This window comes from Rhinichthys klamathensis, unplaced genomic scaffold (genome assembly GCF_029890125.1).
Source record: "Rhinichthys klamathensis goyatoka isolate OS25496 unplaced genomic scaffold, OSU_Roscu_1.1 h1tg000005l_1, whole genome shotgun sequence".
Classification (NCBI taxonomy): Eukaryota; Metazoa; Chordata; class Actinopteri; order Cypriniformes; family Leuciscidae; genus Rhinichthys; species Rhinichthys klamathensis.
This window is the reverse complement of record NW_026606558.1, coordinates 2,167,171-2,192,943: the sequence shown is the minus strand read 5'-3', so window position 1 is coordinate 2,192,943 and position 25,773 is coordinate 2,167,171. Positions and strand designations below refer to the sequence as shown.

General features: G+C 37.3%; 1 protein-coding gene across 1 annotated transcript; it reads left to right on the top strand.

Moving 5' to 3' along the window:
* Positions 1-15,757: 15,757 nt before the first annotated feature.
* pskh1 (protein serine kinase H1) lies at positions 15,758-24,132 on the top strand. Its single transcript, XM_056254871.1, has 3 exons — positions 15,758-16,086; positions 17,053-18,157; positions 23,815-24,132. The coding sequence occupies exons 2-3, from the start codon at positions 17,204-17,206 to the stop codon at positions 24,130-24,132; spliced, it is 1,272 nt and encodes a 423-aa protein (XP_056110846.1). The 5' UTR covers positions 15,758-16,086; positions 17,053-17,203.
* Positions 24,133-25,773: the final 1,641 nt, after the last annotated feature.

The window sequence follows — 25,773 nt, the reverse complement described above, 5'->3', positions numbered from 1 at the left end:
CTTAATGATGGATTAGCTTTAAAAAAACACTTCATGATGGGAAATACATTGTAAATATGACCGATATGCTGTAAAGAAGAGCTTAGTCGAATGAATATATTATATGAAACACATTATCCTTAAGTGCATAATGAACAGATGAGGTAAATCAATGGAGGTGAACCCATTAGCATCAATAAGATCAAATGAATATCAGCATACAGTGTGTTTCTGTGTATACATGACTTTGTGTGTGAAGCGATGGAGGTTTTTCCCCGGATCAGCTTTCATACCTCCACTCAACTCTGCTCCGCTCAGCGGATTCCTCAGTCAATGTGATTTATGTTTAATTTTTAGGCTTAATTGGCAATCAATCATGTTTGCCAATGCAGTGAACTTATTAAAGAGGGCAAAAGCCATTTATGTAGTCTGAGAAAACAACAAACATTTTAATAGGGGAGGATTGCCATTGCTTTTTGTGTGGTAAACTGACTAACACATGCTTTTCATTGTAGTACAATCTAATGAAAATGTCTAAATAATATAGTAAGGGCTAATATGTACAGATGTTATGTGTACATCACTCCTTGCTACATAGTTCTCATTAATGCCTCCCTTATTTATAATCTTTGGCCGTTATAAAATATTTGGAGGCAGATATAATTTGCTTGGCAGATGCATTTTATGAATCGCATGTTGACAAAAATAAGTGTTTTCTCCTTTTATTTTAAAATCTGATTATATATTGCTGATCGCTCACTCATTTTAAGCTGTGCCCTGCTTATACAAAAAAAAAAGATTAAAAAAACTATTAATTGTCTTTTAAAAAAATTATCTCACATTGTTGAAGGTGTCTGAAAGAGAAATGTTTCTGTCTGTCTATAATTATTTGCTACATACCAGTATATTCTATACATTATATAAATAAAACTATTGCTATTAGGCCCTACATAATTAAAAGGTGCTGGTCAACCTGAAAGTAACTGACAGTAACTTTCCCCTGCTTTATACTATAAGACAGGTACTTTTTACAACTATATCTGAGGGCTCTCCAGCAGAATGTGTGTAAATCTCTCGTTCTCACCTTGGATGGCATTTTTTATTCCTTTGCCTCTTCCAGATATTAATATTTCATGTGTCACAGATGCCTCTGTAAACAGACACACCTTCAGTTAGAGATTACCTCCCAACACAGCTGAATCCTTCTTACTCTAAACGGTGCTATGAGAACAACCATTTTTATGGGTATAACTTTTCTCTTGAAATCATGAATTCTGTTTTCTTGTATGAGAACATGGAAATCAGTGTAATTCAGTTTATTGGTGGTTCAATATCCTTTTGCCCTTGTGTTGTTGTAAGGCAGCTAGAATACTTATCGATGTGTACTCTGTGGTGTGCTGATGATATATGGTAATCCAGTAACAGTTTAAAGAGTTATGATAATGCGCCATGGTTTTATTGCTCGTAATGTATTATGTTTATGTGGGCGTTTTAATTACAAGAGCGCTAACTATTTCTCTGCTTCCTTTAGGTAAATTTTAATTAGGCTATCTGTGGCAGGATACATAAGAATAGCTTTAGAAAAATCTCTCTAAACATACGTTTTTGGAAAATGCGGCTCAAAGAGATAGTCCACCCAAAAATGAAATTCTTTCATAATTTACTCACCCTCATGTTCTTCCAAACATGTATGCATTTCTTTCTTCTGTGAAACACTAAAGAAGATATTTTAAAGAATGTTGGTAACCAAACAGTTTCAGTTTCCCATTGTATTTTTGTCTATAGTCAAGTCAAGTCACCTTTATTTATATACCGCTTTTTTGTAGCATTATTCTCCTGTTATCACTGTAAAGCTGCTTTGAATAATGCTACAATTTTTTTTTAAGCTGTAGCTCTAGAAGAAAATAGTGTCATTGTCCAGCTTAATTGTCCAGATTAATTTCGGTTGTTCGTTTTTTTAATTAATTAAAATAATTTATCTACAGCAGCTCTGGAGAAAACTGTCCACCTCAGTTCAGTTCTCATACAATGGTGTCAGTGCAGTCAGATCAATAATATTGTTGAATATTAAGTGTCCCCAACTAAGCAACTCAGAGGCGACAGTGGCAAGGAACCCGAACTCCACAAGTTGCTGTGTAAACGGGACATCTTTTCGAGACTCACACCTGTAAGTAAATGCTGTTGTCAATCCTAAAAACTGCCAGTGTTAAAGTCCCCATGAATTCAAAATTGACCATACTTACTTTGTTTGCCTAAATTGATCGTTTTGTGGTGAACAATTCATCCATGCAAGTCAATCCACACAAAACATTTTTTTGGCTTCGTAATCTTTAATCAAAATCTGAAATTTCCCCTCCCCTCTACATTGGAGGACCTTCCCTGATGATGTAGGTTTAACGGTTTGGGCGTCTTCTTAAACATCCGTAACCACGCCCCTCCAACTGACAGTAGACAGGCTGAATGACAACACCTACTTTTCTAGATCCAATCAGGTGCTAGTTGGAAAAAAAGCCACGCCCACTAGTTTGCCTCATTTAGTATTTCGTTTATCTCGGAAATACGTCACAACACTGGAGAAAAGTCGTTTGCAACTTCCGGTTCACGGGGACTTTAAGTCGCCAGTGCGAAACTGCGAACCAAAAGTGTTTGGTTACCAACATTCTTCAAAAAAAAAAAAAAAAATTATATATATATATATATTTATATATTTACATTCCACGGAAGAAAGAAAGTCCTACAAGTTTGGAACGACATAAAGATGAGTAAATTATGACAGAATTTTCATTTTTGGATGGACTATCCCTTTAAGATGGTAAATCGTTTCTCATAGAACCAGCAACAAAATTAGTTTTGGAAAGGCACAAGGGTGAGTAAACAAGTTTTTACTGTTATTGTTAGGCGAACTGTCCCTTTAAGCTTGATTTTCCGAAACAAGACTAACTAATGAACCTCAAAAATAATTTGATTATAAAACACAACGTGATCACATTGTAATGCATACTTATATGATGCCATTCAGTACGATTTTGTGACTGGAAACCAAAGCATTCACATCTCAATGGTGTTGTCCTGACCATTCATCAACTCATGGTGCAGCAGACAGTTTGTGCTTGATTTAGGTGAGAGATCTGCTGGGACAGTTGCCCTCTGTGTAGATGTTGAATAGTCACACAAAGCTCACAGACTCAAACTAAGACACACACACACACACACCTAAGGCTCAAGCCAAACTATAACACTGCTTGCATTAATCAGAGCCCTCCTGATTGATCGGGGGAGGATGAGCTGTTTGATCACATCCCGCCCTTCACTTCACCCCTCACCTTCCTCTCTCCACTGCTTTTGGCAGCTGTTCTCTCTGACACATAACCACTTTAGGGAGGGCCAGGTGATATTTAATGAATCTTCTGAAGAAGAGTGCAAGGATGAGGATCTCTTTTTGATTTTCCTTCAATAGCTGATATACGGCAGTTATTTGATTTTTCTAGTGACTTTCAGACTTGCGGTATTCATGTCCACTTGAACACTTGGGACAAATGCAGGAAATACGAGCAAAAAACACAAATGTTGGTTATGGGAGTGGTTCACTAAATCATTCATTTAACCGCTTCGATCGAAACACGAATCTTTTACTCAATCGCTTCACTAAAAACTTGCAATTACTTTAGGAACGAAACACGTAAGTGAGCAATTGAATAATTCGCTCAAATCCGGCTTTTCTACTTCTGTTCGAAGCAAAGTAACTGGCGATATTGTGTCAAAAAATGTTTTAACGTAGACCCTGTTGTCACAGTATGCCTACATGATGTTGACAATTATGCGTTTGATAGATGCTAAATGTAATTGACTTACATTGCATTCAAGGTATGCATTTCATTAGTTAATTCACAGCACATCTGTCTTCAATGGTGTGTAAAATAGTGAATTCTTTCAGTCTTACTTAAAATATTGTCACATCAGCAGCTCTTCTCTCGCCTAGAAACAAATTTGCCATGATAGATAATAGCCCTTAAATTCCTTCTCCATGTTCACTCATTAAATTCAGGAAGACAAAGGGTAATTTATCACTCAGGAAATCCTGATATTGCCCATTCCAGCTCCAAGCAAAACTAGCACACACTCTTATTAAAACTCTGCCCATGGGGCTGAATCTAGTTTACTTTCTGGAATTCTCTTTCTCTTCACGCAGATTGCTAGAGATAGAAAATGTATATTAGCTTCTTTCTCTCGCATTCCTTCATTTTTGTTCGGCCCTGTCTCTCTCCTTTTCCCTGATAGATTCATCAGAAAAGAATCGAGGGTAAATCTGATGTGTTGAGGTAGATACAATGGAATGTGAGACAACATGGGCGATGGGACTGATGGAAAAGGAAATAGTTTAAAGAGATAAAAAGGGAATTTATATGGAAAGAGAGTGAATGGATAGAAAAAAGATTGAAACTGTTGTAAAAAAAAGAGAAAAAAGCAGATTCTTTCAAATAGATGTATCAGCATTAAATAGATGAAAACTTGCACATTACAAATTCTGTGAAACTGAAATTTATGACAAGTATCAAATGCAAATTGTTTATTTATTACACTGTACAAATTACATATTCATGCTGAAAAATAACAACATGAGTACAGTAATATAGTTGATCTTTTATAACATAATGTCCCTTTACTTAAAATATTCACTTAACATTATTTCCCATGTGTTTTGAATCTCATTTTGACATTGACGACCACATAGAGGCAGAATTTAACTTTTAAAACTTAATTTAAAGAGTGGTGCGTAATGGAGTGCAGCAGATTTCAAGAATATTGAATATTAGGAGGGATGCAGAAAATGCAATATATTGAATAATTTAATTTAAATGGAACACTGCATAGACCTCTTTATGTTAATGTTTGCATGTTAAGAAATCTTAATTGGTAATTGCAATGCAAAAAGTCCAATCTTTCTTTCTTTCTTTCTTTCTTTTTTGCGATGTCATTATCAGACCTACATCCATGAATCTTTTAACAATCTGTGCATTGTCCTTAAGGATTATTTCATAAGTTGCTAGTAAAGAATTGTTTCTCTTTACAGTGATTGACTTGCCGCTATATCCTAAATCAATACTTGCTTAGACACTTGGCTCTGTATCTCCCCATAGGCCCATTCTCCTGCCAGATGAGAGTCTGCTTCGGCTTGTATTTCATGCTGATTAAAGGTACCTGTTTGTTTTAATAATGACTAATTATTAAATAATTTATGATCACCAAAGCGTCACCAAAAATGATAACCAAAATAAGGGGTTGCGTACTGTTTGTGTTTGTGTGTTTGTGCTCTTACGAAGCTGTGATTCATTTTTCACTGCTGCCATATTTTAATTTTTCACTGCTGCCATATTTTAATTCCCCGCTGAGATAAGAATGGTCCCTGAAAGAGTCCCTGTGGAAATCACAGGAGGCAGTGGTGGGCTTGCAATTGCTTTGCACTCAGGAAAAGAGTAATGAATAATCTATTGGCACTACAGGAGGGGCGGGTTAAACGGGTATTGGTTAGGAGGGAGAACATGGAGACGATCACCACACACTGAAGTGTGATTCCTACATATTTCATGTACTGACATTGCTTTATAATTACCTGTTTTGTACAGACATTTGATCCCACTGGTATTAACCTACTTTACAGTTGTGTTTTTCTTCTATATTAGACATAATTTTTAGCTTCCACAATGCTCAAAACAATAAAACATTTTAACAGAAACATAAATATTTTGGGTGTTTGAATAAGCGCAATCATTATTGTGACAAACATCATTTTTCCTCCGAGGAAATGTTCATTAAAAGGCCAACAGTTCCTTGTGGGCGCCTGGTGGCAGAAAATGTCAGCTCTGCAGTATAGCAGTCTATGGAAGCTTTAGCGTAAGTTCTGCTACGAAGACTCAATCGTTACGTCACTTATTAACTTCACATCTAACCAATCATGTGCTAATACTTGCAGTATAAAAGATCGGTACTTACATGTCTGAGTTCGCAGATGCTGACGCAGACAATTACCTCCCCACCTCCACCAGGATGTTTCCCTTCTCCTCCATCCTCCCCACCTCCACCAGCACCACTTCCCATACCTCCCGGGGGTCGGCTGTGCCCCTGCCTTTATCTTCAGGCAGGAAATGCAGTTTCCGCTACCCTCGGATTGCGCTCTACGGATGAGGCCTACGCCAAAGAACTTTATACATATTCGCTGTTAATAAATATATGGTTTTGTTATCTCCTGAGTCTTTCTGGTAGAAATGGAAGCCACGAAATAAAAGAATAAAAAAATGGTAATTTCGAGTTTATATCTCAGGGCTTGGGCCCTGCGTTGGATTCTGGGACGTGGCGGCCATGTTGACAGCTTCGCGAATGTAAACATACAGCAAGTTGAACGAGGAGAAGCAGCAGAGTTGGGAGAAAGAAAAGAAAAAAGATGTTAAAATCCCTAAAAGGATGTGGAATTTACCGGGATACGTTAAATAGGGAAGCCAGGGACCGGTATGTGGACAAAATCGGCACTTTTAACGGTTTGGAATGGATCCATATGAAATTTCCAACAAACAGTGGGAGCACAGTAACTTAATCCGGACAAAGATGAACTCCGCTGTTGGGGAGATTTAAAGCGGAGGAAAACCGAGGAAAACGGGATTATGGCAGAGTCTTCAAAATGTACTGTCCTCTCGTCTTTGAAACAAAACTTTAATACGTTTAGATGTAATTTTATATATAGTCATGTTTATTTAATATAATAAACAAAGAAGCATAAACAAAATGAGGGGTGTCTGTTTTGTCTGTTTTTGTGACTAACGTTTCTTTAGTATAGCAATAGAGTATAAAAACCAATATAAATTCTCGGTATAGCATTGGACTCTACGATCGGCGGAAGTAATCCAGCGTCCTTAGACCTTCACCGGAAATACCGCCGTGCATAGAGCTCATTGCACCGTGGAGGCGAGGATCGAGGAGTGAGGAGGCTTCCAGAGGAGCTATGAGCGAGGATACACAGGTGAACCCTTTGCGGAAGAGTTTTATCGACTAAACATGACGCACGTAGCAATTCTCCTCCCCCTTCACATCTGTCACAATCATTTGAATTTATACTTTACTTTTGTAGTTTACATAAACCACACAACTCACATATTTCAACAAGGTATCTTGCTTTATTATTATGTATTATGAATTTCTTAAATAAACCAACTTTAACAACAAAAGGGCAGATCCTTTGAGCACTGCTGATGACGCAGTGAAGTGACGCTCGAGTGATCAAGTATTCCAATGTATAAAAAAGCTTTCATTCAATTCCTCCATCCTCATTTTTTCCCCTTGCAGCCTTCCCTCGCGTCCTACAGGGGGTGGAGCTGAGACGCGAGGAAAGGAAGCGAGGAAAGGAAACGAGGATGCACAAATAAGAAATGAGAAGCACCCTCGCTGTATGTTTACATTCGCGAAGCTGTCAACATGGCGGCCACGCCAAGTAATGACGTCACGACGCCAAAGCCCGAAGAAAAATATTTTCCTAAGAAATGTGAGTTTACTTTAAACCCTGAAATCCCCCCCCCCCCCCCCCCTTTTTTTTTTAAAGTCTAAACTATTTAAAAATATATCGTTTTAAGTTATAAAACAGGGCATATTGTGACAGGAAATGGTGTAATTTGCCACAATGGAACCTGCCATGTTACAGTATTTAGTAAACAATTATAAAAAAATCAAATAAAAAAACAATTCAAACAGCAGTAAAAAGATGTGAGATGTTAAAGGTAGGCTAGGGAATTCGTTTTATGAACACTTTTTGTTATACTGGTTGAAACTCTCTTCACATCCTGATAGCAATCAATAATAGAAGTGTCTAAATATTAAAACATATCTTGCTTTCGGTCTGATGTCCTACCTGCCTGTCAACATGTATTTCCATACAACAAACAGCGGTCGTCTTTTACATTTCCTTCTGAATCAAAACAATGAGCTTATGTTGAGTTCACGCCATGTCATAACCGTAATTACGAGACGGCAACCCGTGACGTTCTACTCAGAGCTGTTCACATCTTCAGACTCAGATTTATGCGTTTGTCAACACTACCAACGCCGAAATGAAACTGCAGCAGTCAGGTGGTACAAATCCAAGCTCTGTAAATTGAACAAATTATAAGCAATAGCACAAATACAATCAGGGCAGGACTGAGGGGGCTTGGGGCCCCTGGAGTTGAGTTTATGTTGGGGCCCTATGACCTCAACAAGAACATCATTATGAGCACAAAATACACAAAAACTAATATATGTTTTGAGGTTCCTAGAGCAATTAATATGCAACCTCTAGTCTTGTCAAAGTTTAGACTTGATATTAAATATTATAATACAAGACAGGATTTGCTCAAACCCTGAAATAACACTGAGCAATAAAACCAGAGATGAACAGTATTTTTAAATGTATATTGTCATGTGTCCTCTTATCAGATTTTACATTTAATCAATAAATTAAATCAGAATAAAAATACACTGCATGGCTATTGCCAATCAAATACAACAAAATCAAAAAAATCCAACTTTGTATTTACACTTAATGCAGCTCAGATGCGGCATGAATGGATTTACACTGCAATTATACATAATCAGTGTTTGGTGTAATAATGCATTACTAACTAATTCATTAATTAGGCCTAGGGATTACTTTTAATTTTTGTTTAATTTCATTTAATTACAGTTACTTCCGATGTAATTCCTATAAATACAGTATAGAGTATATATAACAATTCTATATAAAACAATAGTAGATTTAACATTTTTACATATTATGTTAAAATGTAATGTATCCTCCCTTTAAATACTTTGCTCAGTTCAAGAGCAATTTATGCAATTTTATATTATTTATTTGAACAATTAAAAGAGCAGTTTCTAATGTCTATTCTTTGCATTGTTCAAGGTTGAAGTGGTCGAGGTTGATATGGGATTTAGAAAATAATTAGTAATAACTAATGGAATAATTTTAGAGAGAGCGTAATTAATCTAATTACACTCTTGTAGATGTAATTAGTAGCTAGTAATTAATAACTTTTTTTTCAAGAGAAACTTTGAACATCCTTTGCAAACCCTTTGCATAAATTATGTTAGGAGATTAATGTTTTAAATATAACAGTTTTAATGTAGAAATATTAAGGGATTGAAAAAAAATGAAATAATAGGCTACTTTTTAAATATGAAACTAAAACCAGGGAACTCAATTTATTTCTACTATCTCAGTTTAATATTCAGGGAGGGGAGGAGTGTTTGAAAAACAGTCAGTATTTCATTTTGTGCCACTATTGTGAATGTGTGTGTTTGCTGCTTTTGGAGCTGCTCAGATAGTCCGAGTTCTCACTCAGTTTTGAGCTCACTGTTGTGACATCAGTGGAGATTCCTCTGACAAACCTCTGCACTACAGTCAGATCTTCCTTCTTAAAGCCAATATGAGGGAGAACTAATGCTTCCAAGTGTCTCTGGACTCATCAGTTACTTGCTTCAAACCCCTGCCGCCAGTGACAGAACCACCCGCTCCAGCACCTGAGGATGTGTTATCCCTGCCATGTTCTCCGCTTCAAGTGGATCCTCCCAAACTGTTGGCGGTCCCTCCATGTCCCGATGAAGTTGTTTCCCTCCGACGCTCTTCATCCCAGATGCTTCCATTGGCAGTTCCTCCGCTTCCCACTCCTCCAGCACCTGATGAACTGTTTTCCATCCGACGCTCTTCATCCCAAGGGTCATCATCCCAAACGACTTCCTCCGAGCCCCACTCCTGCACCTGATGAAGTTGTTGCACTGCGACGTCCTCCCAGTCGGAAGCCTCGGCCGTTCACTTCTTCCCCGTTTGAGCCACCTCCACAACTCATGCTGGTTGACATGGAGGATAAGGAGAACGAGTACGTGGAGTACACAGGGAAGACCATCCGGGCCAGTGACTTACTCAAGTCTGAATGCCCTCAAATGCCAGAGACTGCAATGAAACCGAGAAAGATGGTTGCTTCGTTGGAGAAGGACAGCGAGGTCCAAGCGGAGTGGTGGAGGTCCAGGGATTTGAGGAAGAGGAAGGTGACCTCAGTGAAATGGGAGACTCCAAGGCCATACAAGGCCATTTGGATGATGCCTCTCAGATCGATAACCTCATGATGAAGCTCTTCTGCTGACGGTCCAAAGAATGAGACCCAGCATAATGTGAATGTCCAGAAAAAGTTCACCTGGGCAGAGGAGAAGGCCAAGAAAAAGGAGGACAAGTAAATAATCAGGGAGAAGGAGAGAAGAAAAAAAGAGTTGCTGCTTGAACGCTACATGATCGATACGAAACTGTAGCACTTGTGTTTGTTCTGTTTTCTTTGATGGAGCAAAAGCAGAATGTGTCTATGAAAGTTCAGTAACTTGTTGTGTATTGAACTGTTCTATAACATTTAAAACACATGAAAATTTGCACTAATAAAAATGTGAAAATTACTTATAAATATAGTAATGTTATTTGTATTAAAAGCTTAGTTCAGAAGGCAGAACTCAACAACAACAACAAAATCCTAATAAAGAAAACCTTAAAGTTACTAAGATAACGCCATTGTCATTTCCCCAGTGTGACAACTAGCCCCGCTCTCCCCATTAATCCACAGAAATAAGAGGTTCAGCTGAAAATAAATGTATTCTAAATATAGAGCAAGAATCTTGGATGTTAGCTTTTTGAATTATAGTCAGAGATTCCTCGTGTTTAATAGCCCATCCTTTGAGGCATCCATTCACCTTTAATAAGTCCGGAAATTGTATGTGTTTGGTATGAGAAGAATGTCTTAGGTACAATTCTCTGACTCAGATTTGTGGAATTACATTTTTGAGAGTGTATAATGAAGACAGGCATTTCAATTAATAAATAAAACTTATTTTTATTAATAAGTCGTCAGATTCATTTCATGTTTAAATTTCTTTTATAAAGCCTGCAGGCTGCAAGGATCCTGTCATGTTCACATTTATCAGTCGAGATCTTGACATAATATTTTCAATGAAACACAATAAACCACAGTTTCACTCTTCAAGCTCATCAACTGCCCACCGTGTGCAACTCTGACTATACAGAATGCTCTCTAAGCTCAGGGCAGGGTTACGCATTTCAGTGCCAAACTCTGAAATTAGATTTTACTTTGCTCCCATCAAACAGTTATTGAATTACTTTGACGACTTCACTGTATCCCATTAGTGCCTTAAAGCCAAACCAGGGCAGAGAGGTTTTCTTTCCCAAAGAATCTTTTCTTCTGAAAGCTCCTCCATATCTCTGTTTGACTCTCTTGTCTGGGGAGCCACCCAGGCCACCTTAGAAGTTAAGAAATATGAGTGTGAACCAAAAATAGCATATCTGCAAAGAAAACGTGTCTAGAATTTGATGTCTTTCTAACAACAGATTACGTTGCCAAATCACTGCATGGTTCTTCTGTGTAAAGTTTAAGGTTTCAAACAGGAAAGCTAAATCCTGCAGTCTGGTCAAGATGTTCTTTCACAATCGTCCAAATATTTGGACATTCAATCTAATCTCCATACGTAATGAGCTAAGGGAATTAAATAATCAAGGATGCCTGCTATCAACAAACCAGAGGTTGTTAAATGATCTCAAACTGGACTTTGCACTCAGATGACTGCCAAATTTAGTGCCCATTTTGCCTGTTCCGGCGCTCCAGCCCTGACAGCCCCACGGGGTAAGACTGATTATCATGAGAATAATTGAGAGAGAGGAAGAGTCAGTGCTGCTTTTAATAGAGCTGTTTCTATCTTCACACTGATAAATAATGCACAGCAGTCAGCATATTTGGATTTAACGGATGATATTGACCTTTTTGGGCAGATAGTGAGTGGGGTGTGAGACGAGGAGAGAGAGAGAAACTGAGGGAACGAATGAAAGAATGAGAATGAATTAAGAGTGAGAGAGAGGGACGGAGAGAGACAGCCTTGAAGGCCAGGCAATCAATCATGCTGATATTGTTGATTTGCTTTGCATATTGTTATGAAAATAACAAACAAACATAGATTATAGAGTGACAAAGTCAATTTAACATTAAAGAAATCAGTCATCGTTTACTTGGAAGCAGAGCAACAAAGCCTTAAAGGACTGGTACACTTAAAAATGAAAAATCTGTCATCGTTTACTCACCATCAAGTTGTTTCAAACCTGTATGAATTTCTTTCTTCTGCTGAACACAATATTTTGAAGAATGTCTGCAACCGGACAGTTGATGTACCCCATTGACTTCCAATGTATTTTTATTTTCTACTAGAAGTCAATGGGGTCAACTGTCTGGTTACCGACATTCTTCAAAATATCTTTGTGTTCAGCAGAAGAAAGAAACTCTTGAAACAACTTGAGGGTGAAGTATTCCTTTAATCCATCATTTTGTCACTGTGAAATACAGCATGACACAACAGTTTGGTCAATCAGAGTTCCAAGAGTGCTGACATATAATATAATATTGCAAAAAGTGGTGGGGCTTTTCAGTAACTCTTTCTGCAGGTTACATTGTTACACCGGTAGGTGACTAACTGTGATCTTTAGTGAATCATTGAATCATTCATTGAAGCAATTAGTTAAAATAACTTGATTCATTCAGGAACGAAACAAGTCTTGATTCATTCAACTAATTTGTTAAAAGGGTGCGTCTGAAATTGCATACATCCCTATATATACAAGTATGTGAAAAGAGTATGTCCGAATTCATAATATTTATTAAACATTAGTCGAAAAGTACCCGGAAGACCCTCTGGGAGGTACTTGAATAAGTAATTTGTGACCGTTAAAAAAGTACATTCTATATGAATGTGTGTAGCATGAAAATGTTGTCGTTGTCAAATAGCCTAGTGTCAGCTGCCATTCACAAATCCTCTCCCGTGGCCTCATAGTAAAGTTTCCATTGGATTCACACTTCAGAATCTCACTAGAAATAGTAGGTCATCTGAGTATACTTTTTGCCTACTGTTTTATGAACATTCATTCAACCATTCCATTCAAAAACACTGTGTGTTGCTTAGAAATGCACAATGATTAATTCTTCTTTTCTGCTATTCTGCTCTGAACTATTTTCGTGTGTCACTCATTACTCTCTTCTCTTATATTGAACTATTCTGGCTATAAATGCAATAGCTAGCGCAATCGTGTTGGTTTTCTAAGAGCTGGCGAATCACAGCTGTGCTTTCAGAAATATAGCACTTTTGATTGTGTGACATTGCATCAAAAAGGTGTATTTATTTATAATGGACGACAGGAGGTTCTTTGTTAAGCCTCTTGTTACATTTTGTCTGTTTTGATTTGACATAAAACAGAAGTTACGATAGTCTATTCTTTTCGTATTGTGATGTGTATCTGATTCTCAAACAAGAAAAAATGTTGGGCGTCACTTGATTTTGTCTATCAGGAATTGATTGGATTGCTGTGGTTTGCTATTGTTGTGATCTCATGTGAGTGACAGGTTGCTTTGCCTTTGCGCCAGTAAACACATCATCAGAGAAGAGAAGTAGCTGAAAAAGAGGGAGGGAAGCTAATTTGATTAAAGATTACAATGGCACATTATTAATAATAATAAAAAGATCTGTACTGATAAATAATTGATAATAAATACTGCAATATTCCATACAAAAAGAAAGAAATTTTGAACAACAATTTTAGCTCAAGTAATTCACGCAAGTCACATTGTAAGGCATGATGATCTGCAAACTTCATACATCTGTCCTTCGTTTCTCGTTCTTGATTACTCTTTCTTTCTCTTGTCCCAGCTACCACCACACTGTGTCAACACTTTCTTTCTATGCTTGTCTGATTTTTTCATTCGGATAGTTGGTGCCCTTTTGTGGTAATGGATGGATCTGATCCAGCCTTTTACTGCAGGGACACAAATCCCCTGGCATTTCCTCTGAGCATTAGAAGTTACACCGCATTATATCATCATCGTGCCCTATTGGAGCAATTGTGAAGCGATTGTTTTTTTTAGAGTGGTAATATCACAAAAGTCAAGAAATAAGAGTTCAGCTGCTTTACCCATTTTCTTGGGTCATATCACAGATGGGCCTATGATAGAAATGAAATGATTAGTCTTATATGATTAGTTTTTGATATTGATGAAGTCTGTAAATGCATTCTCTTAGTTTAGCACTACAAACAGAAACAGCACATAACAAAACCTGAACCAGTGAAATACAGCAACAAAATGCTATTTGGAGTTGATATTATTTAAAGAACAGCGCCATCTATTGGTGGATGAATCGAATATATTTGGCGAGGTGTTATGTGTCAAAATCAAAACCCATGGGTCAAAACCTTTTACAGTCTATGGTCAAAACCTTTTCAGTCAGCATGAGAAGAGACATTCAACTATAACCTAACATGATATATATATATATATATATATATATATATATATATATATATATATATATATATATATATTAAAGAACATAAAATAAAACAGCTCATATAATTAACAGGTTGACCACCTAATGTTGATGTTTCAGGCCCTATTTAGTATTCTACAGCCGCAGCTGGAACCAGCTTCCAGAGGAGATCAGATGTGCTCCTACAGTAGTCACATTCAAATCCAGACTCAAAACACTTCTGTTTAGCTATGCATTTACTGAATGAGCACTGTGCCACTGTGTCCGACTGTTTGTACTGTATTTTATTTTATTTTTTATTCTAAACTGTTTTAATTATTCTTATTTCTTTTGATTATTTTAATCTCTTTATTCTTAACGGTTTTAATTATTCATATTTCTTTTGATTTTTCTATGTAAAGCACCTTGAATTACCATTGTGTATGAAATGTGCTATATAAATAAACTTGCCTTGCCTTGCCTTGCCTACATTAAATTAATTATCTTCAATGCAAATATAGGCTTTTGGATAAAAAAATTAATGGAGAAATATTTATCAACGCATTACATATATTGGCAGGCTGGTATAAATTCATTGACCAAAGTAAACAAAAAGCTTAGTGTTAAAAGTGTAGATCGTCATTTTTACAGTCTATGGTCATATGTAAGTAGCAGTCAAATTGAAGCAAGCTACGCTACATGCTAAATGGTCGGAGAAACAGATTTGTACAATATAAAAGTCCCTTCATCCGGATAGTCCTAAAAGCGAAAAGTAGTTTGTAAAGTGAAATGTTTAATAATTCTTGCTTTTTGTATTTTTAAAACTCGACAATAATTGCTTTAAAATGACACCTTAATTAATAAATGGCGCAAACTTATACTTAATTTAAATCGTACACCTTTACAATAGTAGCCTACAAGAGTTTATTTGTATGAATAATTAAACTTCGCAAAACATATTGGTTTTAACAATGTGTAGATTAAAAAAGTAATTGTGCAAACTCGGACACATAAAGAACTAGCTATGAAATGAATAAACAATCATTAAAAATAAAATAGTTGTGACAAAAAAATAAATTATGCATTTCAAAAGATAAAAAAAAATTCAAGAAAAAAAAAAAGAAATTTACAAACGTCTTATATTGATGAGGCATATTTCACAACCTTTTGTAAATTATTTCACATACTAAATTATAAATTTTAATCCAGAAATTCATATAATCTTACAATTTTACAATTCAGTCATTAGGCTGTTTGTACAGAATGCAGATGCATTGACGTTTATCCTAAAAACTCTCTATTGACATTATCCGTAGTTTGTTTGTCGGCCAAATTTATGATTCTGGCTGGCTTCACGTTATTTGTTGCAGGGGTCGAAGCAAGCGGAGGTCTTTCCTATCCCAAAAGAAAAGGAGAAAAAAACGGAGAGGGGGGGGAGAAAGAAAGAAAGGTCTACACAGGAAAAAAGGTGGTCCCACTCCGAAAACACCGTTTCCAAGCAGGCGGTCTCAATTCCATACTTTTCTTCTCATATCGCATCGCGATTAAAGTTATACAAACACGTTAACAACCCTTATTTTTGGACTCAACATGTTCATGTTAGCAAAAACTAACGGGATGCTATCATTCTAGCAGGATTAAAGTTTTAGAAATACGGAAAAATGGAGAGAAGAGCTGAAACTGGGGTGAAGAGGCTGGCGCTGGGAATCTCGCCTTACTCCCACCATCGCCTGTAAGAAAACCCCTCTTAAGGTAATTTTCACCTCTATTTGGACTTTTAAAGTTTCCAGTTTGCGTCTTAAGTTCATACCGTTGTCGTTAAAACTACAACATCACGGAAACTTTAGCGATTAAGCTCAATTTTAGATCCAGGCCTCGGGAAAACAATTGATTTTTTGCAGGAAGGGGAGTTTTTTGTGATTTTGGGGGGTAAGTTATCGTATATCCGGTGTATCGTTCACTTTTAATTCTATTAATGTTTTATTAACGACATTGTAACATAACTGGCTCCGCTAAGGCCTGTAGCAGGTAACGAAAAGTTCAAGAAAAGAGTTTCAAGTTTGTTTTGGGCGATGAAAAAGTGAACAAGTGTCTGAGTTTGAGTCTTTGTGGGGGGCCAGTGGAATTTTTGTGGTAAAATTCAGTTTTAAGATCGGTTTATAGTTTAACTATACTTTAACAACATAAAGGGCTTAATTAAAATGTTATGACACTAACTGATATGAATAGTGGTGTCATTCATTTTTATTACCAGACTCTTCTTTTCTCAGAGACAGTGTAACTTACACAACGCCGTTGTGTAAACACATATCACAACAGCTCCTAATATCAGTTTCTGACTTTGAATGATAACGCGGTTAAACTCGATATAACGATTACATACGGTTAACGGAATCCATAACTAAACGTTGTATAAACCTATTTTATTTTGACATCCATCCATCCTGTGATATAGCATTTATTCAATCTATGCATCCATCCATATGTAATATGATATAACTAATTTGTTTTATTGTATAATTTACAGTATAATTTACAAAACTATTTTACAAAAATGTCATATTGTTTTATTTTTCAATATCGGCATGAACTGTTACTATTCACACTTGATATCAAACATAAGCAAAAATGCAAATATACTTGTTATATACATAGCTACTTAATGTACATAATCATACTAGTCTTAATAAATTATGTATTTGTTTTATTTTATTTCAGATTAATATCTGATTAAATTAACATTTCACGTCGACTGGAATTCACACAATTCTGGGGTGTTGACTGAAGAGGTAACTGAGTGTGGGACTGGACGTGTTGCCTTGGAGATGAGGATGTGCTGCTGGCACCAGGAAGGAAGGATTTTGATGTGATGGGGTGCAGGACGAGCAAAGTCCTCCCAGAGCCACCCGCTGACGTCCAACTTGACCTAGTCAAAAAGGTAGAGCCGCATCAGACCGATGTCTATAAAAACTTCATCAGAAGTGAAGGTGGCGGGGAGAAAACAGGCTCGCAATCCCCTCAGGGTCAAAGCCAGGCTGCTGCTGCGAAGGTGAGCCAGTCCCCTCCACCAGCTAACAGCCAGACAGAGCCCGCTGACCCACACCGGAAAAAGGTAGCCAAATACAGGGCCAAATTTGACCCTCGAGTGACTGCTAAGTATGATATCAAAGCTTTGATAGGTCGGGGCAGTTTCAGTCGGGTTGTACGAGTGGAACACAGGAGCACACGGCAGCCATACGCCATCAAGATGATCGAGACCCGCTACCGTGAGGGCAGAGAAGTATGTGAATCTGAACTTTGCGTCCTGCGACGGGTTCGCCACACTAACATCATCCAACTGATGGAGGTGTTCGAGACAGCTGAGCGGGTCTACATGGTGATGGAGCTGGCCACCGGCGGAGAACTGTTCGACCGCATCATCGCCCGTGGGTCTTTCACAGAAAGGGATGCCACGCGGGTGCTGCAGATGGTTCTCGATGGCGTGAAGTACCTCCACACGTTGGGCATCACGCACAGGGACCTGAAACCTGAAAACTTGCTTTACTACCATCCTGGTGCTGATTCCAAGATTATGATCACAGACTTTGGCCTGGCCAGCACGCGGAAGAAAGGCGACGAATGCCTGATGAAGACGACCTGTGGAACGCCTGAGTACATCGCTCCTGAGATCCTCGTTCGTAAGCCGTACACCAATGCAGTGGACATGTGGGCGCTGGGAGTCATCTCCTACATACTGCTCAGTGGCACCATGCCTTTTGAGGATGACAATCGCATGCGCCTGTACCGACAGATCCTCAAAGGGAAATACAGTTTCTCCGGCGAGGTAAGGACTATGCAACCACTTTAAAATAATTATTCATGATTGTGATGTCAGAATGATTTGCATATAGTGTACATAACCTATACACTGCATGTGTACAAATAATATACTTTCAGAATCTTTAATAATGTTTGTGATCTCAAGTCAACACTGCCAAGCATTAAATAGATAATTGTGGGCTTACAGATTTGTATCAGCCTCATTAAAGGGTAAAATATGTATTCAACAATGTGCTTGTGTCACACACGTTAACTTACACCTGAAGGGAGTGGATTCTGGAATGTGGATCCATAACACCACTAAAAGTGGATCCATAACACACCACTAAAAGTGGATCCATAACACACCACTAAAAGCCTTCACGTCTTATATAGATAAAGCTTAAAAAAAGCTTTATACCAAGTTCAAGTCGGCACGAAATGGAAGTTGAGATAGTAGTTTCTATTATGACGTTTGTCAAAGTGAAGCGGCTTCTCAAACAAGAAAAAAATGTAGGGTGGTTTTGATTTTGTCCCTAGGAATTGATTGGATCTTTGTTGTTTGCGATTGTTGTGATCTCATGTGAGTGACAGGTTGTACCGCCCTCGTGCCAGTGAACACATCATCAGAGAAGAAAAGAGATGTTGCTGCAAGTGGGAGGGGAAGTCATTTTTACTAAAGATTACGAGGGCACGTGAATAAAAAAAAAATAATGACGTGTAATAAATGCTGCAATATTCCATAAAAAATAAGAATTGTCCATTTTGAATTCATGGTGACTTTCAAGTTTCTAAAAAAGTTTTAGCCAAACTCGATGTGTCATACCCCGAAGGGATAATCAACATAGATAAAATCTTCTTAAATAATGTACCCTAATAGTGCCTGTTTTTGCACTCGGTATATTTTTGAGCTGCATGTGTGTGCTATATTTATGAGATTTATATGAGAAGTCACGTCAGTGTGGATCATGTATGTGCAAAACAAGAGTTGCTGGGAGATTGGAAATGCAGATGTTTTTGATTAGTTATAGACGTGCTATAAAGCATATGCTTTGTTACTTGGTTTTATTAAACCCAGAAGTATTTGTGTGCCATGTTTTTGGGCCCACTTGCAATGTTCTATACTTAATGATTTATTTGTTTTTGGCTGACTGCTTTTGCAAACAAACAAGCTCTTATGAAGTATGCTTCATATGTTAGGGTGGTGGTATTCACCTTTAAAGCTCTGAAGTGTTATTATTTGATGTTAAACTCTTACCTACCCCAAATTTAATGCTGATGTGTGTAATTGTTTTGTTATGTTTATATTTGTGCAGAGACATGTATAAGTAAGCCATTAGTTGGTTGATTTCCCCGAAAAGCGTAAGCACTGTGGTCTGTGGCGCTTTCAGCATTGCACTGTTTGTTTGAGCGGCCTGACATAGCAACATTGACTCAACAAATGGTTTGAGTTTGGGGCGGTACTACCTGTTTGTCCGTTGAGCGTTAAGGAAACATATTTTTGCACTTTTATTCAGTGCCAACATTAGAATTTAATTATTCGTTTTTCATAACCTCACAAACCCCCTGCAGTTTTTCCGTAGACTATAGCTGTTTTCATCTCCTGAATATATAAAACATACTGTAAATCAGAATTAAAATGTTTAAATCCTTTAAATAGAACTGCATTATTATAAACCCATTTAAATAAATAATTTAGGAATTTATGCATTTGGCAAATGCTTTTGTCTAAACGACATAGGATTTAAGGTACACATTTTATCATGAGGTACTACAACAGTCCTTGCTTTCCCTGGGAATCGAACCCATGCCCTTGACATTGCTAGCTCTATGCTCTACTTTTCGAGCTACAAAACAGATTTGGCAGAATTTCAGTTACAGTACATCTGTACAGTGTACAGTTTAATAATGTTTGAGCAACACTTCAGAATGTGTCTTACCTCTATGAGTGACCCCAGGAAAAACGGTCTTGTACATTAATATTTTCATTATCATGTGGCTTAAAAACATAATTCTTTGACATTTCTTGAAGACTGGCCTATTGTAACAATGCAATATGTTGGATTATTTATTTATTTTTTCAACAGTGAGAAAGTAAAAAACAATGACGTGTTGCTATATGGCAAAACTGTATCATAGATGGGAAGGGTTTGTGAAACCATTTGGTGCCACTAGTGGCATATAAAGCAAACAACAGCTTTTACTTTGACTTTTAATTGTACTGCAAACTATATTAAAATTCTAAACGCGAGGAATTTATTTAAAGCTGCAGTCCGTATCTTTTCCTCTTTGTCGCCATCTCTCTGTTCGAAATCTGTAACTGCAGTGATTCGCGGAATTATCATCTTTACGTGGGTTGTAAATCGGCATGAAACAGCGCGGATGAACACAGTGCTTTGAGGCGAGTGGTGCTGTCAGTCACCGCGCTGTGTGGATACTGTCATACAGAATCACAGATTCACTTTTTGAAAGTTTGACCAACATAAGAATTTTCATTAGAAAATGTCTTCTGAACAAGTAAGTAACATCCATTTTTGTTCTGACCAACTAAGGGGGAAAAAGCATTCGACATGATAAGCTTCGTTAGATTTAATCAACGCGATTTACAGCAACCGTGCAAATTATAGCCTACTTTGTTCTCAAATTGTTCATGTTAACAACATCACATCAGCATTGCGTGACTAATGTTAAATTTAATGTGTTTTATGGTTACCTGTGTAGTTCAGAATTCATATTCTCCATAATAGCAAAACGAGAAAGGCACAACAAAGGAAACTCCATAACTGTGTGAATTAAGAAAACGTACTGTTACACGATTGAACTATTGAAATGTCTTACTTGTTCAGCAGAAAAAAGCCGTCTCTTCTTCCGTTTTGAACCCCTTCAAAACACGGAGTTCACGCACTTTTCAAAAGCCCCGCCGATGTTTAAATCCTTGTGTTCGCATGAGACGGTTTCTTTCTCTTTCTCTAGCCACCTTAAATCCGAAGTACGAAGTCTTTTGGGTTTTATAACTGCTGAATCTCCAGTTGACACTGATGATTGTTGTTTGGATCTTTCTGGATGCCATAAGTTTAATTATGTAAAGTGCTGCGAGAAAAGCCTATACATCTAAACATCTCGTCACGCGCAGTATAGCCGGCTAGCCGAAACTCCTTTATGTGTTCGGGTGTGACGTCATGACGCAAAGACATGCTCGAATTTCCCGCGGAAACCCACCAGTACCACTGGAATTAAAATCATTATTACAAGCTAACCGTTTTGAATCTAGCTATGGCAAGCAGATAGTTTTGACCACTGGCAGAATAAGTTTTTTTTTAATATAATTATTTTGGATTATTTTTAACTTAAAAAAGTTACGGACTGGAGTTTTAAATGATTACATTTACATTTGTACATTTGCAGATGCTTTTATCCGAAGCATGTTTGCATTGCACTCAAGGTACATATTTGAATTAGTTCATCCATTGTCTGGGAACTGAAGTCATGACTTTGGTATTGCATGGCATATATTAGAGCTGCACGATTTTGGATACATTTTTGTTTAAAATAGAGGTGATGATTCACCCACAATTCTGAATAGACAACAAAACATGTCATTTACTTAGAGGTTCTGCCAAATTGTACATTTTAAATAAGAAATATTTAATTAATTTGAATTGATTATAAAAAATAAAAAAAAGGTTTAGATGAATGACTCAGTGACTCACTCATAAAGACTGCACTTGTTTCATTACTGGATTAATCCGCGTTTTTAAACGAATCTCTTGAATGATTGATACAATGACAAATACTTTTTTTTTTACATTCTAGGTTTAATAGACAGCCGTATCGTTGTCATTTAGGAATAAGATCACGTGGGTGTTTTAATCCAGATCGCAGTCTTTTACCGATTAGCCTAATCGTGTAGCTCTAGCATATATTTAGTGTCTGTAGTCTAGTGAGCAAAGGCTTTTTGATGTGCCTATTCGCTTTGAGGCCATCTATATGCTAATATTCTCTGATAACTTGACAAAATGAGCCATTAGCAGATACACATTTAAAATGTTCAGTCTTTCTTTCTGGTAAAACGGTCCAAAAATACTGATGACTCATTCTGCACTACACAAACTTTTAGAATAAGAATGGCAGTGCCCCACTGAAAATGTCTGTCTCCTGCTATATAGCTACTTGAGGCTTTTATACAGTCCATTCAGATCTGCATTCCTAAATAGAAATATTCCCCACAAAGCCACCAGAACACAACAGGCTATGATAGTACTGCCTCTTTCTGTCTTTTGGCCCTAAGTGCGCTCTGTTTCTATTCTTCACAAAATGCTTTTCAAACACTTTAAACTTTTGCCAACCATTTGTCTCTGTCTGTTGACCTTGGATTTCTGAGTATGTTTATTTGGATTCCTCTATTTATCGTATGAGTATTTATATGCAAGTTTTGGTGTGTTCGCATGTGCTTGTATTTTGGGGAGAGTGTTTGTGTTAGCTGGACAGTCCTGTCATCATGATGTGTTATCCCGCAGTAACCCCCTGCATGAGCGTGTGATGTAAGGCCACAGAGTTCCTGGCAGAGTGTGTGCGTCAGGGCCTCTCTGCTGCTGTGAGTCACAGACGAGACCAATGTGGACTTAACAGGGAAAAGCCCTGGAGAAGTCATGCTAACCAACAAAAACTCAGCCATGTTTTGTTTTCTCTCTTGCTTATAGAACTGCTAGTGTTTGGCCAGTTGTCATAACATATCGGGACATGCACGACTAGTCTAAAGATGTTCTAGGAAGAGTGAAAAATTAACTTAAAGTAACTAGTTTGTATGTTTTGCATTGCTGAAACCTTCTTGTATTGATTTAGCCAGTCCTGGCAGAGGTGATCATGCGGCCCTTGCTTTCTATTTCAACAAACTTGAATTATGCTCTCCAATATCGGCTATTGTTATAGTCGACTGGACCTTGTTTGTTTCTTGTTATATTATATTATCATTCAAAAAGTTGGTAGGTACAGCAAGATTTTTAATTTCTGAAAGAAATTCATACTTTTATTCAGCAAGGGAGGACACATTTAAATTGATCAAAAGTGACAGTAAAGACATTCATAATGTTATTGTAATGTTAGGATTTGTACTTTGTTTAGAGTAAGAATCCTGAAAAAAATGCATCACTGTTTCCAAAAAAATATGAATCAGCACAACTGTTTCCAACATTGATGATAAATGTTCTTGAACACCAAATCAGCATATTAGCATGATTTCTGAAGGATCATGTGACACTGAAGACTGGAGTAATGATGCTGAAAATTCAGCTTGGCCATCACAGGAATAAATTACATTTTATAAAATATAAAACTGTTATTTGTAATATTTCACCCTTTAAAATTACCGTTTTTATTACTGTTTTTGCTGTATTTTTGGTCAAATGCAGCCTTGGTGAGCATCAGATACTTCTTTCAAAAACAATAAAAATCAGTAACATAACATTATAACAGTATATTACTATTGCAATAACAGCAAATGATGTATAATTACAACAAGTATTAAGTATACAAGTATAATTAAAATGTATGATATTATCTTCTATTATAATAAGCTAGGTTGTTATGTGTTGTTGATTATACAGAACAAGTCTCAAAATCTTTTGAGAATGTCTGAATCATTTTATTTAAGCCATTTTCTATTTCTTTTCTGTTTTCTGACAGCCATGGCCAAGTGTTTCCAACCTTGCCAAGGACTTCATTGACCGTGTCCTCACGGTGGATCCAAATGAGCGTCTCACTGCGGGCCAAGCACTTAAACACCCTTGGGTTGTCAGCATGGCAGCTTCCTCCTCTATGAAGAACCTGCAGCGGTCCATTTCCCAGAACCTCCTGAAGAGAGCGTCCTCACGCTGCCACAGCACTAAATCAGCCCAGTCCACTCGCTCCAGCCGCTCCACAAAGTCCAGCAAGGCACGGCGCGTTCGCGAGAAAGAGCTGCGAGAACTCAACCGCCGGTACCAGCAGCAATGTAGCGGTTGAGAGCGATGTAAAGACTATGTGACAAACAAGACCTTGCTAAAACATTGGAGAGAGCAAAACAACATTGTGCCTCAACTGAGATGTCAACTTCCTGCTCCATCACCACAGAGCCAATTAGCAGAAAACCTCCTTCTAAACTTTTCATTCACTTTCTATTTTTCTGCTGTTTTTCTTTCGTTTATTATCTTTTATGTGAGTTTTATTTATTTATTGTTGGTGTATTGTCATGTTTATGTTGTCTTTGGAAATTATCTCATTCAGCCTTTTACCTGATTGTATCTGTTGAACAGAATTTTACATAAGTTGCTGGAAGGACTAAGAATACACCTTCCTGATTTTTGCTGTGAATTATTTGTTACGGTTACCCACCCAGAAGATTGTTCTTCTGATAGGGGAAATGTGCTGTTTATTCATTATTGGCGACAAATCACATGACCTAGTTATAGTTTATTGTGCCTTAATATCACTTTGAACATGAGGGAAAGGTAAAAATCAGACCGTTGATAATTGCTATAATACACACTGCTGTTTAATTATGAGCCTTAAAGGGATAGTTCACCCAAAAATGAAAATTATGTCATCATATACTTACCCTCGTGTCATTTCCAAACCCGTATGACTTCTGTGGAGCACAAAAGATGATGTTTTGAAGAACTGCTTTTGCCCATACAATGAAGGGGTCCAAAACAACACTGGACCTCATTGGCTTTCATTGCATGGACTAAAAAACATGGATAAATAAATACAAATCTTCTTTTTTTGTGTTGTGCAGAAATAAAGTTATACAGGTCCGGAATGACAAGAGTCATTTCTGTAAATGATTACAGAATCTTTAGGTAAACTATTGCTTTAACTTGGTCCAAAACTATTAAAAGGATCTACATTGCCCAATATGTCTGTTGTTTATCCTGAATAAGACATAACTGACCCTTTTCTTGCCGTTTCTGCAACCCTACTAATGAGGACCCTAATTGTAATAGCAATCATTAATACCTGTCGGAAAATACACCGAAAAAAAGTGTAATCAGGATTTTCAGAGACTTGGCTTTAATTTGGTTAGTGAAGAAACTTACCGTGATTCATGACTTCTACTGTTGTAGTAATTATTCTTACTATCTGATATTGATCGCTCTCAGTGTATGGGTGGCCAGTATCGGGAAGCCCCGAATCAGAATCGGTTACTTTCTCTGTCACCAGCTGTTGTGCCTTGAGCAAGGCACTGAACCACCGTGAAGGCCTTTTGGCAGCCTTTCCACTCTCACCCCCCTCTGTCAGAAAGCAGCAGAAATGTGCCAAAGAAACCCCTGTGTGCCTGGATTAACGAGCAATGTTTTGCGAGAGCGGACATATGAAAATAATTAGTATTAAAACTGTGATGAAATGAAGACTTTTTAAAATGTGTTCTTAAATCTGTTCCTTGTTTTTATATATATATATAAAATCATATATCAAAAATGAAGGGGAAAAGTAATCTGTGTATCTGGGTTGTGTCCCGTTTCACAGCAAGTGCCTTGAATTTGTTATACAATTGATGTAACGAGTGAATAATATTTGGAAAAAAATGGCAACCACATTGGTTTTGGATACTTTATTTTTGAATAACTATTTGACTGCAGAAATATTCTCATTTTTGGTTTCTTC